At 37.0% G+C, this 24,935-nt stretch overlaps 1 protein-coding gene across 1 annotated transcript in view; it reads right to left on the bottom strand.

Moving 5' to 3' along the window:
* Positions 1–505: 505 nt before the first annotated feature.
* Positions 506–24,935, bottom strand: part of MTTP (microsomal triglyceride transfer protein) — a 59,680-nt gene continuing 35,250 nt past the window's right edge. Inside the window, exons 10-19 of the mRNA XM_003257501.3 lie at positions 23,755–23,923; positions 22,784–22,891; positions 17,539–17,751; positions 15,523–15,734; positions 13,257–13,354; positions 13,044–13,165; positions 11,353–11,580; positions 5,407–5,531; positions 3,282–3,452; positions 506–1,835 (exon numbers count right to left, since the gene is read on the bottom strand). Of these exons, the coding sequence (XP_003257549.1) occupies positions 1,664–1,835; positions 3,282–3,452; positions 5,407–5,531; positions 11,353–11,580; positions 13,044–13,165; positions 13,257–13,354; positions 15,523–15,734; positions 17,539–17,751; positions 22,784–22,891; positions 23,755–23,923 (1,618 nt within the window). The 3' untranslated portion in view covers positions 506–1,663. The remainder of the gene's footprint in view (positions 1,836–3,281; positions 3,453–5,406; positions 5,532–11,352; positions 11,581–13,043; positions 13,166–13,256; positions 13,355–15,522; positions 15,735–17,538; positions 17,752–22,783; positions 22,892–23,754; positions 23,924–24,935) is intronic.

Genomic DNA, 24,935 nt, shown 5'->3' with positions numbered 1-24,935 from the left:
ATTCAGGTCACCACAGTTGTCACTGTTAAGTAAATGATTACATTTTGCAGAGGTGGCTGTGATTTTTTAAACCTCACAGGGCTGAAGTGCCTGAGTCCACAACATCTTCAGCTTAGTGCGCTAGACCAACTCACTTTCCCTGCGACGTCAGCATCTTTACAGAGTGGTTTCCCCAAGGCTGATGCTACCGTATACCATGTTCCACCCACCACCTTAGTTTCTGATTCCTTTCTTCCTTTTTAGTAACATGACAGTAAAGGGGCCGGTCCAGAGCTTTATGAAAACTGGGGTTATGGCATGTTTTCAAGCTCACAGGTCCTTAAGAGGTTCCGACTGCTGATATTTTCAGTGGCCCATTTTTCAAATGGGTCTGGTCTCCCATCTAGAGAACCTGGCCTGACCTATATTGCTGCAGAGGCTTAGCTGTGTATGTGTCTAGGCTCAGAAAGTGGCAGGAATGAGAAATATGGTGTTGGAAGTAATGAAAGACAAAAGGAATTCAATATGATTTCTACATATTTATTTTATTACACTTCGTTTTCAATTTACAACAAATAGTGGGCTAGCTAAACTTTCATTTCATGTGTCTGTGTTTAGTGGAAAATAAGCACCTGTCATTTGTTTTGGGTTTATCACCACATCTGTTTATTAATAAATATTTGCAAATATTCAACATGGATCTTTTAATTCACACAAATAAAGACTTTTTTTCCTTATTTCATATTTCGGAAATCCAAATCCACCAGTTTCTTGAAACAATGTTCTCTTAGTCATCCTAGCTATTGTGCAGATTACAGTTAAATGAACTAGAGCTCTTACCCCCAAAAAGGTAGATAAAATGATTAATATATGAGGATGTCCCTTAGAGGAAAGTGTACCACATTACAGTCTCAAAAATACACAGCAAAAGAAAAATCAAATGGAGTTTCTGAAATTAATTTTCCTGATTCCTCTGTGCTAAGCCCAATATTTTTGCAGGGCTGGAGGTAGAGACCTGAATGTCTTTGGAACAACGTCACTAAAATGGTCAGTAGAAAGATGAGATGTTATTTCTATGTGCCTTCTACCTTAAGTCTTAAAACTAACAATAACAGAGACATAAATATTAATTCTTGAAGTTGGCTAACAAAAGTCTTTTAAAAGTCTTGTCCCTTCTCCCCGGGCCCCCAACTCCAAGAAAAGAGAAAAAAAAAATGGTTTGTTTGTGTCTTACTTATTTTTTTTTTTTTCGGTTTAGGGAACATGTTTGGTTTTCCTGTCATGCTTAAGGAAGTCCTATCAAGGGCTTCATATACATTGATCAAAAATTGTTGAAACAAAATTGGGTTCTCCTTGTGTGGTTTTGTTTTTGTTTTTGTTTTTAACAAACACTAGCTTCCTCTTAGAGAATAACTATTCTGACTGTACCAAATGGGATTTGAGAGAGGTGTAAGTAAACTAAGAACGTTGTTGAAAGTGTCACATGATGATTCAAAATGACACTGTGGGTAGCATACTGCATATACCCAAATTTGATCAAACTGCAGTTTTTTGTAGCTTTTTACAAAAATCTTAAATACAGGTAAATATGTAAACGCTGTGCTCTCAGAGAGCAAGTACTTAGTCATGCCACACTGTGTCCCTTTCGGGGAGACAAATTCAAGTAAAATATCACAGGTCAGTTTCAAAACCATCCGCTGGAAGTACTGTCCGGCTGAGGGGCAAACACCACTCTGCACATCTCCGAGTTCTCTTGATGGAGCGGGAATTCACATCCTGCTAATACGCTTTCTTTTCTTTTCTGAGAGACATAACCTCTGCCTGTGGACAGCCTTTCGTACTTTTTCTCAAATTGCCTGTACAACAACAGCAACAATAACAGAATTACACACACAGTTAAGTCACCCTATACCTCTCCAGCCAAGTTACTGAATGTATACTTGAAGTTTCTGTTCCTAAGCAATTTGAGAAAGGATATGAGTGTCAAAGGCTACTCCATGAATGGGTGATTTTCTTCGCATTTCTTTTTATATCAACAGAAACACTTCAAATGCCTGGGATATGGGAGTCCTGCCATACATTTTTCTAGAATGAAAGACTAAATTCATTTCAGCTTTTTGGTGATGCTGTTAAGCTTTGCAGGCCGTGCTGTGTCTCACCCTTCATTCCAGAAGCCCCACCTTGGGAGCACTCTCCTTTTGAGTAACAGGCAAGCCCAGCTGGATTTAAGCAGAGAATGTGGACAGAGAAACATTCTAAGAGCTCTGGCCCAAGGCAAATGTGGAACCAAACCAATTAACCATGTGGATGGGTTGGTGGTCACTGCATTTCAACCATTAGAAGGTTGGGGTTTTTAAAATGCATTTGTGAGGTTTATTCTAGATATAAGTTAATGTAAGTTAGTGACAGCTTAATAGTTTAACTATAATGCACAATCTTTTATTCTGTGAGAATACAACCTACTCATGTTTACTTTTATATAATTGATGCATTTTTTAATATGAATCATGAAATGTCAGTAAAATAATGAAGGTGCTCAATTTTGGCCTACTTAAAAAAGGAGATGATGTAAGATGTGGCTTGCTGTTTTAACTGTACAAATGACCTTTATGGTTACCATAGGTCAACTATTATGAAAAGGTCTGTGCTACCTAGACCCAAGGCATTCTAGCTGTATGTGATAGTATTGTTACAAATAATGGTTACAAAATTCAAATGACACAGCATAAATGTTACATGGAAATTAGATCTTTGTATTTTAAAACACTAACAATTTTACCAAAAGCATTATTTAAAAAAATTCAGAATCCCAAACTCTGAAACTTGAGCCAAAACTTAAACAGGGTCAAGTTGCTGCTATATGGAATACTTAATAATTGCGAATTCATTTTGGCCCTTAAAGATGGTAAATGGATTGCCAGGTGTTTTATTTGAAATCTTTTGTCCAGCAGTTTATTGTGAAGATACCAGATGGTAAATGTGTATCTGATATTTTTTTATGAAACTATGTGGCAACTCCTATGGTAAATCATAGGCCTTTCTTTCCTTCATAAATTGTTTCTGGATTAGAATATGATACTATCTCCAGAATCAAATGAACTGGTCATTAGATTTTTTTGGTATCCCAGAAACTGACTTTTTTTGGCCTTATCAATTATTCTTCTACTCATTTAAAGAAAATTCATCTTTCCCTGGGTTTCTACTGTTTCCTTTTAATTCTGAAACTGAATATTCTAAACTGAATGCAAGTTCCTGGTGCACTGGGGATGGTCCTGGAACATGACCTGAATGCTGCATCTTACCTGAATGGAGCTTCATCCTTGTCCATCTGCATGCAAACTAAGAATGGGTACTGAGAAAACTGCACTGTGGAGATAAACTCCAGGCCTGCTTCTGTTTCTGTACTGGTTTCCAGGCCAGCTTTCACAAAAGAGGAGTCCACTGTGATGTCAGTGGTTATTACCACCGTCACCCTAAACATTTGAGAAAAAAAGAAAAAACCTGTTCATATTATATTTAATGGAATTGGACTAACAGCTATAACTTTACAGGGTCTGAACGTATGATGCCAGTGACTGGAAGGAAACACTTAAGGGATTCAGAGGTGACCTGGATGTGCTTAGAGTTCTGCTGGTAACCAGGGCCTGGTGAGTCTCAGATATTGGGCAGGGAAGGTTTGCCCTTCCCCTGAGCTCTCCCCTGCCTTCAGTTGCAGATGCGGTAAGTGTCTGTAAGATACTACATTGTTTTGTATGGGCACAACAAAGACCAAAATGAAAACATTCCTGGAACCCAGTCCTCTCAGCAGGTCAGAAATACCCACGTTATATTAAAATGGATTCTAAACTCACCAAGAAGACAATCGATGCTTATAGTTTTTTGTTAACTATCTCTCTGTTGGCTTCTAGGCAGCTATTTTAATTCCATTTCATTACCTTCTCCAAAGAGTCTCTAGAGGTGTAAGCCCTTGATTGCCAAGATATTTGAAAAAATATTGTGTTACAAAAAATCATTCTTACAGTGAGGCATGTACAGTAGGTCCCAAGATGAAAAATATGGCGGTTCCTTTAATGATGCTCTAGATAACTGGATAAACAGATTGCATTGGCTGGGGAATGTGCCCTGGATAATAATGAAGAGGATAAATAATTTCAATAGAAGACTTACTTCTACCGTAATTGAATTGTGGACTTTAAATCAAACTGTGAGAAACTACTTTCACAATTAAATCAGAGTTCTATGCCCATATGTTTTGACAGGGATGTTAATTTTTGCCGTGCAAATTAAAACCCCTGCTGCTGTTATGATCAGTGTAAAAATAGGTCAGAGGTCGTTTTCATCCCTGAATCACTTATTCTGATGTCCTATATTCAGCAAAGGTTTGCAAGATATTTTTTCAAATGAACAAGTGGAAATGGAAGACAGATTGGTTACAAAATAGATAATGGTAGATTCTTAAGGATACTGTGTACTTTTTAAAAAAATCCAAGTTACTTTTTTTGTTGTTGCTGTTGTTGATTTCTCTTTGCAAATAATTCAATTCCATTTCATTTGGAAAAACTTCTGTCTAGAAAGTACTTTGGAAAGAGGTGAAAGATGGCTGATTATGTGGGAAGCCCCAAGTTACATTGTGAACACTTTGATGACCAGTGTCATTTTTCATTCTGTGGCTCCTTTTAGTAACACTGTGGGTTACACTTCACATTAAATGTGCTACTGTTTGATTGCTCTCAGTTCCTTCAACCATAGTTCAAGATGAATCAAAAATTTGATTTTATCACATATGTCACTTTTGCCTGAATGTGTTTTTAAATATCAAAAAATTAAAATTAGTTGCATTTCTATTTCCTTTTTAAAAATTCTGTAACAAACAGAAGACTAATAATTTTCATCTTCACACTAGTTCAAAGGCATTGTTTTATGTTCAAAGTAAAACACTTTCATTACATCTCACAGGTAGATTAGAAAAATTAAAGGAGCTTAGAGTATTTTATTTAGAAAAAGGAATGCTGATGAAAAGACTTAAGGACTCCTAACATTTAATAGTTAGTTTCTGCACAGATGAAATTATCTATTTTATTTTTCCCCACTGAAGACAACAAAAGAGGAAAGTTTACCTTAAAGTGAAATTTCTTCTCTTGGTGGAATACCAAAAGAAGATGAACCATCTGATTCACAGGGCATCCTGTCTATGTATGTCTTTAAAGGCAGGAAAATTCTTGGCTGAGTCATATTAGATACTGAACTGCTCATAAGAAGCTATGGACAGAATAATTTCCTATGATCACTTCCAACTCTATCGTTTTATGATTACAGATAGAAAGCATAGATTTTGAAAAGTCAGGTTAATTCCCAAAACATATTTCTGAAGTTCTCTGCATATAGTCTTATATGTAATTCATAAATGTATAATGCATAAACACTTACCTATTTTTTACTCGGGTTTTAGACTCACGATACCACAAGCTAAACTCCATTGCACCTGAAATATCAATAGCTAGACCACCCTGGACCTCTATATTGGCTTTTAGTCCAGATTGTAACTGAAGTTCCTAGAAGAAAAAAGCATAATAATAGTTATAAAAATAATAAGTACAATTTAGTTAACCCCCTTTCCAATGGCACATTTGACCTCCTGCTGTAGATAATTCCATTTGAGTTGTGTTGATGTTGGAGTCTTTCTCTAGGCTTGGAAACATGCTGTCCTAATTTTAATCACCAGAAGTAGACTCTGTTGATTTGCTAAATTAATTAGTCAATTAAAATGCCAGAGTGATGAAGTGCCAATTAAGAAGGATGTTTTCCTTCAATCATTGCTGCACTTTGAAAGGAACAATGGTTCTCAAAGTGTGTTTCTGTGAACAACAGCATCAGCATTGCCTGGGAACTGCTTTGAAGTACAGATTATCAGCTCCCCTTCACATCTACTAAATTAGAAACTCTGAGGATGGGGTCTAGCAATCTATGTTTTAACAAGCCCTTGTATGATTCTGATCCACCTAAATTTGGAAACTTTTGAACTAAGGAAAATGAAGGCATCTCCATCAGAAATCTAGCTGTGGCTTTTTGTCCAGGGAAGTAAGGGGAGGAGGTTTGGATCAGGTGATCTCTCGAGGTCCTTCAGCACTTCTCTAGTTATGTGCTATGTCAAATACAGTCAACTGCATCCTGCTAGAAAATAACAGACAATATTTAAAACTCCTGGTGGAGTGTGTTTCTCTGTTAGTATCCAAGGGGAACTGGTTATAGGACCACCTTTGCCCAGCCCTGAGTATAACAAAATCCAAGGGTGCTGAAGTCCCTTATATAAAAAGGCATAGTATTTGCATGTAACCTACACCCATCCTCCCATACACTTTAAATCATCTCTAGATTACTTATAATATCTAATACAATGTAAATGCTATGCTGCTGTTATGCTGTATTTTAAAAATTGTATGAATATATACTGTCATTTTGCTATATTTTATTTATATTTTTTGATCTGAGGTTGGTTGAATTTGATGAGGAACCAGCGGTTACAGAGAGGCCAGCTGTGTACAAGTTCCAGGAATTGCTTACATCCAACTAGAAAAAGAAGGCAAAGCAATTTAACTAAGCCTAATACCCTGCTGTCTGACATTTGAAATGACACTGAGTTAACAGTCAAGTTCAACATGAACTCAATAGCATTTTTCAGAGGAACAGTAATTATTTACAAACATGGCCCACCCTGAGCAATTTTGTGGTTGTCTGAAACCCATTGTTTTGTGCTGTTTGCCTGCATTTAGCTTTTAAGTCTTGCATTTTTTTTTTCATGTACATTAGTTGAGGTGATGTTGGCACAAAACTTTTTAGCTGGATTGGAATCAGATTGCCTGGGGACAGTGTTGGAAGTGATAATGATTTTGAGAAAAAGACGCAGTATCCTTAATTTTGATATTCCTCCAAAGATCTTAAATTCCTGGCAACCGGCAGGATGACTAACTTCTTTATGTAACTGCCCTACTCAGACCAAACAAGCCATGCATTTGCCAGCTATAACTGCCATGATTTCACTTTCTAGCAAGGATTGTGTTGATCTCCCTGAGTTCTCTTCACTTTCCAAAAAAAGGTCACAGGAAACCCCAAGGAAAGGACTTGGTTTACAACCAGGTGTACTAAAAAAGTACGGTTGTGGCATGCAGCTACTTTCAGTCTGAAGGACACTCTTTGATGGAAGCATGACAGTCTCAGTGCCATGCTCAGGACACATTAGGAGACAGCCCTAAGGATACTTAAAGAGACATTTGATATAGAACAAAATATGGTTGCATGGGATGAAGGTGTTTTCTCAGGCATTACAACTAATGTGATGGACACAAACTATCCTGAAGAAAACACAATAGTCATGCCCACATTTTCACCTATGCCTGTGAACTATGGGACCAAAATATGAGAGTTCTGCATGTGTACTCCAAACATGATTGTTTCCAAATGAAAGCTATGGTGTGCCTCACCTCAGAAGTATTCCTTTCTTTGCATCTTTTTCTCTCTTCCTAATTTGAAAATTATAATCTTGTTCATCCACCCAGTCCAGCAGAGGCCTGTGATGTGGATCTTGGCCTTCCCACCAACCATATATTAAATGGAAGGCAAAATACATCAAGTGCCATGGAAAAGGCCATTTCATGGCTGTTAGACAACGCACCTTTTGTGGGGAGAGAGCATTTCCATTGCAAGGTGGGTTATGAGGAGTGCCTTGGATTTCTGGGAAAATTCTACTTCTTTACACAAAGGGACAATAGAAGAATGCATGTGCAAAGAGGAATTTTCTTGGACCCCCTTATAAAGATAAACCACTGACCCCTGTAGAAAAACAAAGCACTCTTTCCTTTTTGAAAGGGACTAAGCCACATGATGCTAATTTTTAAGCAGTATAAAGTAAGTGGAACTAACAGGTTTTGAGCACCTACTGTGTGCCCAAAGTTCTACAAAGCTTTGGTGTCTCATTTAATTGTCATACCAATCTTCCATGGTAGGCATCATATCTTAAGACTGAAAGGAAAAATCAGGCTCAGTGGCTACACATGAAGCCAGAATAAACACTCCAATTGTCTCTAGGGTGAAGACATTTCTTTTCTTTCTTTCTTTGAGATGGGGTCTTGCTCTGTCACCCGGGCTGGAGTGCAGTGGTGTGACCATGGGTCACACCAGCCTCAACCTGCTGGGCTCAAGCAATCCTCTCACCTCCACCTCAGCCTCCAGAGTAGCTAGGACTACAGGCATACCCCACTATACCCAGCTAATTTTTTTATTTTTTGTAGATCTGGGGTTTCACCATGTTGCCCAGCCTGGTCTCAAACTTCTGAGCTCAAGGGATCCACCTGCCTTGGCCACCCAAAGTGCTGGGATTACAGGCATGAGCCACTGCACCTGGTCTGCGTGAAGACTTTTCTACTAATATTCATGGCTATCACAAACTCATACCTCTCTTTTGTCTCCTGGTGTACAAGAAAGCCTGTTCTAAGAAATATTGCAAAAAAGAAAACAAAAGAGAGAGAGAGCATAGGTTTATGTCCTTGTTTGGCCCAGAGTGCATATTTATTTAGATTCTTTCCTATGAACTAGAGGAAAAAGATATTAGAACTTTGTAGCTAATGTGACCGCTTTGATCCTCTTGGTCCCATAAGTGTTTCTTATAGCTCAGATGCTGACATTTTGACAACTCATCCTGTTGCTTCCATTTAGGGAAATATGTTCTTTACTGGCTAAAGAGGATCCCCTTATTAAACTGACTTTATCAGACATCTTTCTCTGAAGAGTAATCCAATTAGCTGAAGAGAGAAAGTGTGAGCAAGCACAGAGTAATTCCATCTGCCCTGGTGGCTGTGATGGGCTACCCACTGCCAATACTTCCTTCAGTGTCAGCACTTGACCTAGAGTGGTATGTGCCGCTGAAGCTAGGATGGCATTACTGGAGTGCTCTGCAGAGCCAGGGGGCCTCAGACAGCTTAATTTGTATAATAACCTCAGATCTGCCAAATACTCCAACCTGACACACAGACACTGGGCTATGTTTAATAGCTAGGGGACAATCTTTCTCATAGAATACGCCTTGCCTTAGCTGCCCTAGCATAGTGAATAGAAAAACTGTACAAGATAATCTAGATCAGGGATTGGCAAACTATGGCCAGCAGACAAGTCTGGCCCACTGGCTATTTTTGTACATAAAATTTTATTGGAACACAGACATACTCATTTGTTAATGTATTGCTGATGGCTGTCTTCACTCTACAGTAACAGAATTGAGTGGCTGCAACAGAGACCATGTGGTCTGCAAAGCGTAAAATATTTACTTTCTACCCTTTACAGAACAAGTTTGCTGACCCAGGTCTAGATTACTCCTCGTGGTTTTACACCCCTATTCAAATCCTCAGGCATTGTTTATGGGTAGCTAAGCACATACAGGTGGTGTTGAGCTGTCCTCTGTGTCTTAAAAACGTGGACTACTTTTTCAGTACTTATGCTGCCTTTAGACGATTCTTTCATTAAAACTGGAATTGTGCAATGTAAAATTCTGATATAATTTGAGAACTGTTTTTTTCATGTGTGACTTGAGGATTAAGGGATACAAGACACACTGCTCTTTGTCCTTTCTACATTTGTATTGACGGAAACAATTTTGTTCAGACACCCATTGAAAAACTATGTTCAAAAGCTTCCCTCTCAGCTACAGATAGCCGTGTAACACCGTTTTGGTCCAAAACCTAGACAGGGATTCCAAACAATTCTTGAAAAAGAGTCAGACTCTGTGAGCTCTTATCCTTCCCTTCTTCCACCTTGGAATGAGGAAGTGGTGCTGGAAGTGGAGCAGCCATCTGACAATCACAAGGTGACAAGCATGAGGTCAAAAGTCACAAGTAAGAATGGCTGAGCTGAAGGAAGGCAGCCTGGATTCTGATGATATCTTAAGGTTTCCTATTAACCCTGGTTGGACCACCTACTTCCAAATGTTTGTTACACTATAAAAGTGACACTATTTAGTTAAGCCACTCTAAATTGCTTTTTGTTTTTGTTATATACAGCTATCCTGAGCTGATATGAGGAACAAGAAAGATAGAAAATTAACACTGTTTAATCCCAAATAATGAGGTTTTGGAGGAGTTTTAATACAGTCTAATATCTAAGATATCTCCCAGCCCTTAAAATCTATGATTTCATAACCAGAACCTAACAAATCAGAATCCTCAAATTATCTGGCAAACAAAAAAGCTGATAAAATCTTCAGACCACCTGTTCCAGGTGCCTCACTTTACTAGTATGAAATTGTGGCTTAAGGCTATTAAGTAACTGCCCAAGAGCACATAGCAAGAAGGTAACGGAGGCAAAATTCAAATGCAGGCTATTATCCATTAATGTATTAAAACAATAAAGTAAACTTTACAAGTCAGTTCAATCATCTGTAAATTTTTATTTCAATCTCCTTATATATTCTCAATATAATAAGCATGAATTAGAGTACACAGTGATCACTTTGATTCCTTCTAAGATTTTATTTAGCAAATATATCATTTTTTATGTTGCTGTGCTTAGTGAAGCAGAAAATAAATCAAACTATTAAGGAAAAATTTTAAGCACCAAACATTCAAATTCAAAGGTTATTCAGATTAACCCTCTTCTGTTTTTCAGAAAATCTAATTAGGCAAACCATCTCCATCCCACAGTATCTTGGCCACTTAAATCTTACTGCACCAAAGATAGTATTGTCATTTTTTGGTACAGCATCATAAGATTTCAGGCCACAAAAAATTGAAAACCATTTTGAAGAATGTGGCTCTAGAGAATGAAAGTACTCCTATACTCTAAGAATGAACACATCTTTCTAAGATTTTGTATACATGAGAATTTTGGGCAAAGAGTCTTTGTGATTTCTTGCATGTGGCTCATGGCCGTGGTTGCTTGTGCCTCTACTAATTTGGCAGGGTCAAAATGATGCACTGTAGGCATCTTCATCATCGCTGTCATTACAAATGTCATCAGTGACTTATAAGGCCACATAGTTCAGCTCCTGCCTTCAGGATAAATATCACCTAAGCCCTCGTGCCTGAGAAAGCCAAGTGAGGAGACAGTGGTAGCTCTATTCTGTTGTGTCCTAACCTTTCTTGTTTCTGTTAGCATCAACATTTTCTCTTTGCCTCAAATTAGAGGCACTTATTAATCATCTAATAAATGAAATTGTAACATATGTATAGTAAAGGAGAAAGGGGAACAATACCAAGAGGGCCAAGTGCTTGGAATATGAGCTCCAAGATGGGCACAATTTTGTCTTGTATCCTCTAAGAACTAAGCATATTTAAAACATGCCTGGGTATTTTAGGGACTCAATAAATACTCACAGACTGAATGAATTACCTGAGAATGATCTATTAGCAGAATAAGTCCTTTCACCACACTGATAGGGTCACCAGATGCTGACAGCATTTTGGACATCAAATCACTGTATCCATTGAAAAAGGTGACAGGTCTGAGCTGAACATCAAAGAGGATGGCTGACATACCAGCATAGGAGTCAAGGTTCTCCTCCCCCTCATCAGGGGTGGCTGCGATTAAAGCTTCCAGTCCTTGGGCTTCAATAACCACCTGGATAAAATCAATATAATGTTCATGACACAAGCTCCCTGCCTGCTCTGTAAATAATGGTGAAGCTTCTGAGCTGCAGCTAGAACTTCTCAAGGGGCCAAAAACTTAAATATTTGCAACAGCTAGAAACAAAAACTAAAACAGACAAAAACCTCTATGCCTGAATATAAGGTGGGTTAGTTTTTCATTTAATCCTCACAACCACTCTTTGAAGTACATATGATATTACCCATTTTGTAGATGAGGCAAAAAAAGTCTCAAGTTTACTCAGCTAATGAATGTCAGAGGCAGGACCCATACCCCTTCTGTCTGACTATGAAGACCATGAGCTTTCTATTTTATGATGTCATCCTAGAGACTCTTAGTCTTTCCAGGACTGTGGTATACAATACATCAGCTATCTTGCAGAGCATCTAAAAGTAGATGGAAAGGTGTTGGCAGAGTCATTCTAAGGCTGCTGCTATGTGAGGACATGGTATTCTCTAAGCCATGACTCACCCCATTCCATGTGAAACTTTTCTCCCTAGCCAAAAAAACAACAAAAAAAAAACTCGATGAACACCATGAGGGGGCTAACACACTTATTTCCACAACAAATAGGAATCCTACATATTTTCTGTCCTCCATACCCAGCCCTTTAACCCCTGGGTGTTTTGCATTTCAAAGTACATATCAGAAAACAGATTGTGTTTCCTCAGGACAGAAAGGCATAGTATTCTGACTACAGTAGTACCAAAAGGTATAGTAATATAAGATTGATAAAAACTCAAGTTTTTATAGCATTGGATCATTTTAAAAACTTAAATGGCTGTATTTACAAGGTTATAACTTGATGTGCATAAAAACTAAAAAGAAAGTACATGTCATTATTAGGAAGTCTTTAGAGACCATCACCTCAATTTGGATAACACTAAAGGGATGGAAATCAGCCAGATGTTGAATGCCTACATTTTATTCTTTTCTCTCCTAGCAGTGTTGGAGAAATATAGATTGACTCTTTAGAGCATCATATTCTATTATGAAAGGTTTTATTACGGGGAATCAATCTCTTCATAGAAACACCCAGAAAAAGAAAATATATTCTAGAATTAAATACTTGGGGGTGAGAGGAGGCTAAGAAATATATCTGTGAATAAAAATAAAATATTATTTTTAAACGTTTATGTGAGAAATATTGGCACGATTTCAGTTTTGTGAATATGTGCACCTTTGAAAAGACAAATGGACATTTGTCAAGTTCAATGGATCAAATTACTTAGGTTTCAAGTTCAAATTTGAAACTTTCTCTGAGTGACTATAAACCATACAGCCTCTTACAGCTAAGGGAATCATGGGCAAAATATGACAGAAGCCACCATTAACTTATACATTCTATAGCATTACCCACAGTATATGTGTTTTATTTTACCTCAGCCTGATTTCTTGCATACTTTATTAAGCAAAATCCATGAGAAGTGAGTTACCTGGCTACCGTGAAGACCAGCCTTCCCAATGTACTGAAAGATGTTCAGGTTACTTCTCCTTAGAATGCCAGAACCCGAGTAAAGAATGTCTAGGCTGTAAGTAGATGCCGAAAGGGGACTACCTGTTGACACACAATAACTGTAATTTAATAGCAGTTCCAGCAATGCTAAGTTGTGGGGTACGGAAGGAGAACCTATTTTTGGTGTACATACGTTCTATGTAGCCAGTGTAGGCAGAAGAAGATCCACTCCTGGAGAAACGGTCATAATTGTGAGCGACCATGTCCTTCAGAACTCGACGGACAATTTTGCTGCAACATATGAGGAAAAAAAAAAGCTGCACATTCATTGTAGTGACTGTTTCCCAAGTCAAATTTGGAAAAAAAAAATCCTCAGTGCAAAAAAGAGGAAGCCAAATTTTCCTCATGCCTTTCCAAGAGCCAGGGCGGTGCCAGCTGGCGTGGTAGCATCAGGATTAGGGCTAGCCCCTTCATTACTCAGATATTTGAAATTTAGTTTGGTATCAAAATGACAGCAAGGCAAGGGTGTCCAGCTTTGAGGTGGCTTACGTTGACTAGTAGACACATTTCAGGCATGGCAAAATGCTTTGATTCGTCATAGTTTTATTGTTAAATAGTGCATACACTTAAAGGAAAGTTGTGCCAAACCGGGGAGATTGCACAATATTTCTTTAAATGTTTTTCTGCATTCCCTAATAGTCTCTCTCACTAATGACATATGACAGTACATTTCCAGTATTTCTTCTATATCTGTGAAGTTTCCAATTACAGAAACAGCTCAGTAAAACCCATATAGAAATCATTGTCTCCTCTGGAGTAAGTCTTAATGCTTACCCCATTGCGTCCATCTTGTCTAAGTAATTAGTGTTAAGATGTTCATTTCTGATTACATAAAATTAATCATATCAGTAATAGCAACATTATGACAACACAGCAAAACATCAAAATAATCAACTATAGAAATCTGTTCCTAGGTCTAAGGTAGAAAATAATTGAGGGGAGGCAATGGCATCCTGAGAGGTTTCCCCTCCAATATCACTAGGTTATAAGATTTCAGCCTAGAGAAGCAAAGATGAGGAGGGTCATGATAGCTATCCTCAGATATTCAAAGGGTCTTCTTGTGGATGAATGACTAGACGTATTTTGCTTTGCTCCTGAGATAAAACCAGAGCCAATAGGAAGATTTCAGGTTATACAAAGACATAATGATGAGAGTCTCGGAACAACACTGGCACAAGTTCCCTCAAAGATGGTGAGCTTCCTGTCACTGGGAGAGGGAAGCAAAGTTTGAATACCACCTGCTGGGAGACTATAGCCCTACAGTGGACAGATACCAAGCAAGGGAGCCTCTAGTGTTCCTCCCCACTCTAATGTTTTTGGTTCTGAGACTCTGACCCATAATGTTGGTGATATTTTCCTCACAATTTCTAGTCTGTTCTCTACCCCACTGTCTCCTCTTTCCGGGTCCCAGAAATGCTACAGCCATAAGACAAAGGCAGCAAGTACACCCAGGATCTCCTTCACAGGGTCTCATAAAAGCAAACAAAGAAATGGAGAAGCTAAATGCGTTCAACTGGAAATACATGGCTGCAGAGAGACTTGGCTTCTTTTCTCACTCTCACCTGCTCCATTGCTCTTTTCTGAATGTCCTGCTCTTATCTCTGTCCTACTCACACCCCTGTTTCTTATGTCTTCCTTCCATCTTAGTCCTTGTTTCTCTTTCTTTCAACCTTTTAATGCTGTCTTTTTTCATTTTCTTTCTCTTTATTTTCCACCCTTCCAAGCTCTGTGGTGAATGCCTAAATCTGATCTTTCCTGGGGGTAGTGTTCTGCATGTAACTCAGGAAAAATGAAACTTCCTTCTCTGACCCTCTAATTCCAGGGTCCTCACCTTGGGGGAGCCACTTTGCATTTGGGAGGACAGACTTGGGAACTGGAAGGAAATTAATTCAGCAAGAGTTATAGAGTGATGAACTCTACTGATTGCACTCTTTAAATTTTGAATCAGCTTAAAATGTGGGCCGTGCCTAAGATTTTAAACTTAAATGGGAAATTTATTTGATCTGTGATAAATGAGGCTTCAAAAATTCCTAACACTTGAAATGCTACAATGAAAATCATTTGGTAAGAATTTACATTGTTTTGTTGTACTTATTTTTAAAATCCTGTTGAAAATGCAGTTAGCTTTTAAAACATTTGGCAATACACACTTGCCAGACTGAACAAGACATCCCTAGTAAAAATTATACCCAGAGTTCCCACTCATGGACTCATAGTGCCAAAGTGAAGTTGTTTCATCTGGCCCCCTAAATAGCCCTATTATGGGAAATCTGGCACTCTTTGGTTTTATGCAATGTAACCCTGCATAATGACCACATCATTATTCTTAGCTACATGGGTACCCCATGAACACACAAATAAGCTTGAACACACAGAGAGACATGTGCAATGTATTATACCTTGCAGGCATTTCAAAACGTAGGATGTCTTGAACAATGGCGAGCATGTATTTATTCATTTCTTGGGGAAGCTCCCCAATAGACAGCAGGATGTTCTTGACGTCCATGTAGGATGGATTGTTATTTAAAATTATAGCAGCTGCAGTAGTGCGCACAGTCTTTTCGTGAACTTTACGGTTTTGGTGGTATATTCTATTCAAGGTCTTCTTCACCTGTTCATAAGATGTTCAAACTTAGTGCACATCTAGATTTTTAAAATGGACATTTCAGCAGGAATAGCAGGAATAGTGAGTGTTCATAAAAATATACATGTGTTACTACATTTCCCAGATTTCTTTGTGACTTGGTGGGGGCCACGTGACTAGTTCTGGCTAATGGGCCATGGACAGAATCTATGAGGATCACTTCTAGGCTGAGGCCGTTAAGAGCTGGTGGCTTTCTCCATCTCTTTCTTCCATGACTGTAGTGAACTTCAGACCACATACTTCCTTATGCACATTAGGCATAGCATGAAAAATAAACACTTTTTTTTTTGAGGCAGAGTCTCACTTTGTTGCCCAGGCTGGAGTGCGGTGGCACGATCTCGGCTCACTGCAACCTCCACCTCCCAGGTTCAAGTGATTCTCCTGCCTCAGCCTCCCAAGTAGCTGTGACTAGAGGCGTGTGCCACCATGCCCAGCTGATTTTTGTGTTTTTAATAGAGATGGGGTTTCACTATGTTGGCCAGTCTGGTCTCGAATTCCTGACCTCGTGATCCACCCACCTCGGCCTTCCAAAGTGTTGGGATTATAGGCATGAGCCACCACGCCTGGCTGAGAAATAAACTTTAAACAAATTGTTGAGATTTTGAGGGACATTTGTTATTGCAGCATAACCTGGTGTTACCTAACTAATATAGAATTTTAAGGATACTACATGGCAATGGGGCTCTGGGGAGAGGTAGTTATATGAAGTAATGTTTTCTTACAATAAAGTACCTCAGAATCTTCCCATCTCTCTTCTTTTTAATTAATAGACTTTTTAAAGAGCAGTTTAGGTTCACAGCAAAATTGAGTGGAAAGTACAGAGAATTCCCACACACCTTTTAACCCTACACATGCACAATCACCCCTTGTATCAACAACCTGCACCTCAGTGGTACATCTCTTACATTCAATAAACCTACCTGGCACTTCATTATTACCCAAAGTCTGTAAGTTACATTAGGATCCTTTTGTTTTCTAAACAAAACATTAGCATCGAAGAAAACGTGCCAAAATAATTGCATTCCATAGCAACAAGTAACTTCATTGATTATTAGAACTGCCTAATGATATTCAATGTGTAAGGATCTATACTAAGCATTTATAAATATTTCTTTAATTTCATTTCCCTTTACCTTTTACTAACTCCCTCAAATCTTGGCTTTGCTCTCAAATATGTAGATGTTAAATAAGTCACCCAAGAACAAACAACCAGGGAAGGACAGAGCCAGAGTTTATATGTAGGTCTGTCTTTCTCAAAAGCCTGTGCCCCTAACCATCATGATTTGCAGCCACCAACTTCAACACAAAACTGGTGGGAAGGTGCTTAGCTACAAACTGGAAACACCATTCTCGGCAGATGGTTTATCTTGAGATTTATAGACATTCTCTGCCCTAACAAAGGTTTAATTTAGATGGCTTCCTGAAAAATGTAGTTGTAGTAACAAACAAAGTTATACTGAAACCAGGATATTTCAGTATTGAAAAATGTAACAGCATCTTAAAACTTTATAAAAGTAAATATATTTCAAAAAAGAATTTGTTTCTTAAAATAAGACAATATGCTTCAATATTTATGCTTCAGGATATAGGACGTTACCCTGTAAGAATATTTAGAATAGCCTCAAATGCAATTTAAGAGTTATTTTTAAGCAGGAGACAAGACTATTTGGGGAAAATATAAAGTGACTTGAGCGGAATTTGCATTTGACTCATGTTCAGCATGCTTTTTTTTTTCTTCTGTAAATGTTGCAAATATTCTTGGAGATTTTACCTCATCAGTTATGAAAGGGAGATCATATCTCTGGAGAGCAGTGGTAGCGAGGTGGCTGATGGGCCCTTCTCCTGCTTCTGCATACTTCAGAAGACTTGGGATGCCTTCTGGAAGCAGGGCATTCTTCAAAGCCAGCAGATACATCCTGGTGTCCTCTTTTTTCTCTGCTTTTTCAAGTCCTCCCAGGATTAACTTCTTAGCTTCCACTACTGCCTGAAAAATCATATACCTTAGATATATACATGACCATACATTGAAGAAGACTTGAGCAAGACTGGCTTTATTCTTGGGTTCAAGAAAGCAACCTACAGTTTTACAAAGTTTTGCACTGGTTGCTTGACTGAGGCACACAGTGGAATAAAAGCAAACAAGTAAAGCCTGATAAAAGTGTTGTGCTTTTTTAAAAAAAAAAAATACATATGCTAATACATTTTTCAGAAGCAACAAGTATTATCAATAATGGGCATATTTCATTTTGAACACATTTTGAATATATAAGGCCACTTTTTAATTTCATCGTGATTGGTTATTCAAAAAACTGCTCATTCACTGAATTGCTAAAGCAACAATTAGATGGAGCCTTAGTGTCACCATACACCTTTCCTTAAGTAAGAACTTGGGTGAGACCTCTTAGAGCTCAACCGTAAGGTCTGGCTCTAAATGTTTTAAAAGTGCTTGTTTTCACTTAATTCCAAATTTAATTAGTGCTGCAATATAGTTCAAAAATATGTCTTAAGTACCTCCTATGTGGTAGGTACTTTACTAGGTAGTTTTCAAATATGTTCTATAATCAGAAAAGTCCTTTTGTCCTAGTCTGAGAAAAAGGGGGATTGAGTGCAAGTTAATAGTTTAATGGGAAAGCAAATTAGAAATAGGGACATCTGGGTTCTGGTCTTATATTTGCCACTACATATGTTTCAGAGGCTTCAGTTTCATGTTTAAAATAAAGAGTCTTTGGATGACAGAGTCTAGGCTGAAGAAAGTTTTTTAAAAATAAAGGGTTTTAAGATCTAATTCATCCACAGATTCATAACCTCTGAAATTAGGCTACAAGCACACACAAACACACACACACATACACACACACACATACACGGGGTTGGGGAGAATGGATGATATGGGAAAGAGTGGAGAAGTATTAACAAAAGGCTCCCAATAGAAGGAAAGATGCTAAACATCACACTTAATCAGAGAAGTGACATTTCTCAACTGTCAAATTGGTGAAAAATTCAAAAGTTTGCTAACATATTTTGTAGGTGAGACTATGGGGAAATAGGCCTTTTCATAAATTGCTGGTGAAAGCCAAAATGGTACAATTCCTGTGGAAGATAATGTGAGAAAAACAAACAGAACTGCTTTTTGACCAGCAACTCTATCCCTGAAGCTACATCTCAACAATAGCAAAAATCTGTGCCTGAGATTATTCACTTCAGTATTATTTGTAATAGCAAAATAGAGGAAGCCACTTACATGACCATTCATAGGAGATGTTAAATAAAACATAGTCCATAGACACGATGGAGTACTAGGCAGTTGTCAAAAGGAATGAAAAAATCTCTATGTAGGGAATATTTTCATGATATATTGTTAAGTGAAAAATGTAAGATACAAAAAGAGTATGTATAGAATGATATATTTTGTGCAAAAAAGTATGTAAATGTGTGAACATCTGTTTACTGTTGCAAAAAGAAACATAGAAAGAATTTTTTTTTTTAATCAGTGATTTTGTTTACCTAGTGGAGGTAGGTGAGATTGAGGGAAAAGCATCGAGAAGCGATGAGACCTCTCTCTGATAGTATTTTTAAAACACAGTTTTGCCTTTTGAACCACATTACTATTTCACATGTTCAAGAAATAAAAGTAAATCAACAGGATGGAAAATTATCAAAATTCAATTTAACCAGAAACAAATGAAACTAAATGTCTATCAACTTGGAATATGACTAAACAGAAGAGAATGAAAAAGAATTAATCCAAGTAACTTTTGAGCATAGAACTTTGTGTAGATGTGATGGAATATATTCTAAGGACAGAAAGAACTGTAAAAGTCTTGAACTTTGGTTAGTTTTCTGTAGTAATACCAGTGTAGCAATTCCAAAAATATATTGTGTATGTTTTAGAATTGAGCAGGTGAATCAATATATTGGTGTTCTCGAAAACCACAGTTGTCACAGTGGGAGAAGGAAAATATAATGATGAAATGAGGGAAAAAATAACCCATATAGTGTTGAATTAAAATTAGAATTAGAGATAGCAGTGGGAACTCACAATTTGGTAAATACATGTATTTTTTTCATTGTAAGAGACTAGTTGAAATGGCACTCAAGTAATAAGAAGTAAAAGTATATAGAGGTAAAATGTCAGATGTCTGCGATTTACCGTCAAATTATTCAACTAAAATAAGACAGAAAGAGATAAAGCAAAGATGAAAATACATTAACAACTGATGAATCTAGATGAAAGATATCTGGGTGTTCATGGAATTGTACTATTCTTACAACTTTTCTGTAGGTTTAAATTTTGTCAAGTACAAATTCAGTGAAAATAAGGAATTAGGATGCCAGGAGGTCAAAACATAAGCAAAAGACAAACATAAAAAAGAAACATGTGGCATAGTACTGGTTGTGCACTTGTCTGGCTGCCATTCAGACTGTCACAGGACAGTAGCTTTTATGCTAGTAAGTTCTGAAAGGCTATAGAACTACACAGAATGGCAGGTTCCTTTTACACAGCATGCATATAGTGTGCCCAGTAGCTACCTTAAATTTGTGCGTATTTAATATAATACATAATTTTCTTTCCTTCCTTTCATATATCCTTGATTTGGGTAAAAGGTAGATGAGTGTTTCACAGCAGAAAATTCAAAAGAAAAACTGATCCTTTACTACAGTTGTTCTGTAGTAAATTCACTATGGCCAAATTTCATTATCCTCAAAGATGAAAAAAAATGTTTGCTCAAAAACATTAAGAAAATTGAATGTCAGTGATAGTAGATGGTTTGCAGCTACCTTCAAGGTAATTTTAAAGATGTGATGAAAACCAGGCTGTCCATTATCAGAAGAACTTCAGATTTGATCCTTTGCTCTGTTTCCTTATGCTACATGACTTTCCTAGGTAACCCCAGTCTCTTTCAAGGTTTCAGCCACTCTCTATTTCTGACCCTAACTTCTCTCCTGAGCTGCAGGGGAATGTGGACACCTGCCTGTTGGACAACTGAGCCTGGTGACCCAAAGGATTTTGAACTTAACATGGCCAAAACAAACTAATAGCTCTACTCTCCTCCCACCCCCAAACCAGGCTGTATAAACCTTACTTAAGTGGTTGGCATCACCATACACCTGGTAACCTCAACTGAAAGCTTTAGAGTCACCTGGATTCTTATCTCTTTCTCATTTTCCACATCTTATCAGTCACTAAATAAAGTGGCCCTTGAATCTATCTCCCCTCAGCCCTCTGCCCCTACATTAATTCAGACCTTTACTACTTCTTGCCTAGGTTATTGCAAATGCTTCCAGTCAGATCTCACTAACTCTAATCCAGTAAACAATCAGTCCACACAACATCTTGCTTCTTTCTTAATAAAAAATCTGAGTATGTCATTCATCTGCTTAAAGACTTCACTGTTCTCTTCTTTCTGTGGAATGAAGGCCAGACTCCTTAGCTTGTTATTAATGAAGATCCGGCTCACCTTCTATCTCTTTTCCCATCTTTCCTGTGTCTCCATTGTCACTTATCTGCCCCCAGAAACATACATATTTTATGTTCCAACCCCACAGAATTTCTCACTGTTCCCAAGCATACCAGGCCTATTTTGACTTTGGGCCTTTTCATACATTATTGTATGTCTCCTAGAAGGTCCTTCATTCCATACTTTGACCTCTTCACTTAAAAACCTCTTCTAGATTAAGTGCAAAAATTGTTATTTTGGTGGAAACTTCTCGAGCACACTCAAACAGAAAACGTTCCTGCATCTTCTGTATTGTCTGAGTACTTTGTTTATATTTCAATACTATTTATTTGTTTATATTTGATAAACAGACTAGGAGTTCTTTAAGGATGGTAGAATATTTCATGTATCTTTATATTTGAGGATTAGCATCATGCCTAGCACAGAGTAGATGCTCATTAAATACTGCTGAACAGATCTTTTGATATGTGGGTTTTATCTTTAGCCAAGATATTTAATACACAAATACCTGAAGTAAATCAGCTACTCAAATAATTATGGAAATTGAAAAATATAAGAGGTCATGCTTCCCTAATATAAAAATAATAAATTTAATTTCTGCCAGAACTTAATAAGTTAATACTCAAGCCTTTTCAGTACCACTGGATTTTAGTGATCTTTTTCATACTTAATGTATATTCTAGCTTTGGCTTGCCTCTTTTGGGACCATTTGGTTTCAAGAACATTTTCCCTACTATTTTTAATAGCAAGCACTTAGTAAGCAAAACGATATATAGTGCTGTCTGAGGTAGAAAAAATGCTGATGGGACACTGGCTGTATAATGTGGACAGAAAAAAATACTATGTTTTTATATATTTAGCATCTTTATTTGCATTATAGAAAGATGGGCTGTGTTAGACATTAATCTATTTTGGTTTTCCATATTTGGTTATACTTTAAAAGTATTTTTGCTTTTTGCTTTTTAATAAGAAAGATGTGAAAATTGATAGTCCACTCAGGCAAGCGGAAAAGCTTTAGGCAAATGAAATTGAAAATAAAATATGAAGTTCTCTGTGATTAGAAGTAACTAAATTCCTACTATCAAAACTTAAAACTGGAAACCACACTTACTTATAGACAAAGTTCTACTCTAGGAGATAGACTTAGAGTCTAATATTTCTCTGAAAACAAGAAGTATATCATACACACCATTTAAAACTGAGTACATAGTGGGCACTCAATAAAGTATATGGGTAGGGAGGTTATTGTACTATTCACTTTTTAGTAAGTCTTTATTAAATATTATCTATGTACCAGGAACTGGTGAGCAATTGGTGTTGAAAAAAACTGAGATCCATTTCTTCATGGAACTTACATTCTAGTGAAATGGAAATATACAATAAACATAATAAATGACTGAATTTTAATATATGTTAGATGGCAAAAATTGCTATGCAAATAAGGTAAGTAGAACAGAGTAAAGAGAACTAGGAGTGCCAATAGTAGGCAGCATGGTAAGTATCAAATAGGATGATGGTGTAGAATGATATAATACATGAGACTGGATTTGCACTTACTTTGAGTTTGCAGCCTTCGTTCTGACACAACTTTCTGACAAGTGTCCCAATGATGATCATAACAGTTTCTCTGATGTCACTGCTCCCAATAGAACCTTTGAACTTACTCTATTAACCAAACAGGGATAAAACAGGTTACCAAGACATTTAAATATTTCCAAGGAACACTTTTAGTTAAAAAATAAATACATACTTGGGAAAGTATTTTTATGTTTCTAGATTGCAAACTCAGAATTTTGCTTTTGAGACACTTACACATTTGCTATGTAGCTTTGAATTGAAGAGTTAATCCCCTTTTCAGGGATTTTTAACCTGCGGTACAGGGAATTCTTAACCCTGGAAGTTTATGGATTGGATTCATGGGGTCAATGAACAAAAAAAAAAGGGGGGGAAGGGTTATAAAATTTTATGTATGAGTAAAAAGGGGCCTCATCGCTTTTATCAGATTCTCAATGGGTACATTTTCCGTAAAGATTATGAACTATTCCACTAGATCATAGGTAGACAAGTGCAATTAGACAGAAAACATTCTTGGACACAAGAGAAGTCTAGCTTTTGCTTTCAACATAAATCTTTAACAGCAGAAGAATTGTATCTCTTCAGTGTAGGTGTATTAAATATCATGAGAATTTTTGAAGTCAAAACAAATCTTGTAAAATTGATTACTGAAGCATAACCTAGATTTCTCCCCTCTGAAATTCTGTCCTATGCTATATAACATGATAGGTGAACACAGTCTTTAAATTTCCATATAGTTTATACTATGTATTGAAATTGCGAATAAGGCACTAACTGAAATAATTTATTGTACGGCTAATAATTGGTGGATAGAAAACACCCCAATTTGAATATGAATACCCAGCAGTCTCTAGTTGATAGCCTTCATTCTGATCTAAGAAACTTTTAATTACTGTTAATATTCTTAAGAAGTTTCATAGGAGTTGAGGGTCTTTATTTTCTATTTGACTTACAACGAGGGCTCTCAGGAGTTCTTCATTGGGATGAGAAGCAAATCCACAGGCATAGAGAAACCTCTCCTGGAGGATAATGCTACTATCACTTTTGAAATCCAAAAAGTCCAAAATGGCTTCTAATGAGTCTGAGGTCTGAGCAGAGGTGACAGCATCCACCAGCTGAGGTCTATAAAAAAAGGCATAATCATGGTTATCAATGTTTAGGGGAAGGAATACTTAAAAATCTCTACCATTCACAGAGTCTCTATTGGTTTGAGTTTTCTCAAGAAGTGATTTTTTTTTAATTTGAACAAATGAAAAAATGATTAAGACTTTCTCAAAAAGACCCCTCCCCATTTTATTTTAATTTTCTCCTTTAACGCCCCTCTCTCTCACTCAAACAATGTATACTCAGAATATACAAACTAATTTTACTATATTAATCTAAGCCAAGTATAATTTGGAGATTTGTAAGTAAAAAATATATAAATACAATTATAAATTAAGTTCAAATTCTTTCCTATGTGAGTAATACATAAAAGCTATGAGTCCCCGAATTTATTCTCTTTCTTTGATTAGCTTTGCAAATACACATATTTCAGAAGTGCCTAATTGAACTACAGCAGTATTATTTGATGGAAAATCTTTTAACCTTAAATCCAAGGGGAAAGGTTTTCCTCTTTTTAAAAATAAAAAAAAAACATCATGGTATAGTTCTATGTTTAACCACAATCAATACGTGTGAGCAGAATGGAGCCCCTACAGGAAAACTCTAGTTACATATTCTAGTCATCAAAAATCTTTGGTTTTTTGAGCCTGGGACGGTAAAACTTCTAAAAGTAGTTGTCATACTAATGAACACATGTATGTAAATATTACATACTACATCTATATAAGCACACCAGACAATGTGACATGTGCTTAGTAGTTTATACTTTTAAAAAATGATGTACTATTTTGATCATAACAAAAACCTAGTGAATTAAGCTTAGATAACTAGAAGACATAATACTTATTGAATTTATATTGTGCAAGCACTGCGCTAAAAATTTTACGTGTCTAACCTCTCTTTAAGTTCTTCATCTGTAAAATGAAGCTAAAGTGGTATTTACCTCAGGATTGTTGGGAGGATTAAATTATGTTATCTCTGTAAAACATTCAGAAGAGTGCTTGACATATAGTAAGTGATTGATAAATAT

Source organism: Nomascus leucogenys, chromosome 9 (genome assembly GCF_006542625.1).
Source record: "Nomascus leucogenys isolate Asia chromosome 9, Asia_NLE_v1, whole genome shotgun sequence".
Taxonomy (NCBI): domain Eukaryota; kingdom Metazoa; phylum Chordata; class Mammalia; order Primates; family Hylobatidae; genus Nomascus; species Nomascus leucogenys.
This window is presented reverse-complemented; position numbering and strand designations above follow the sequence as displayed.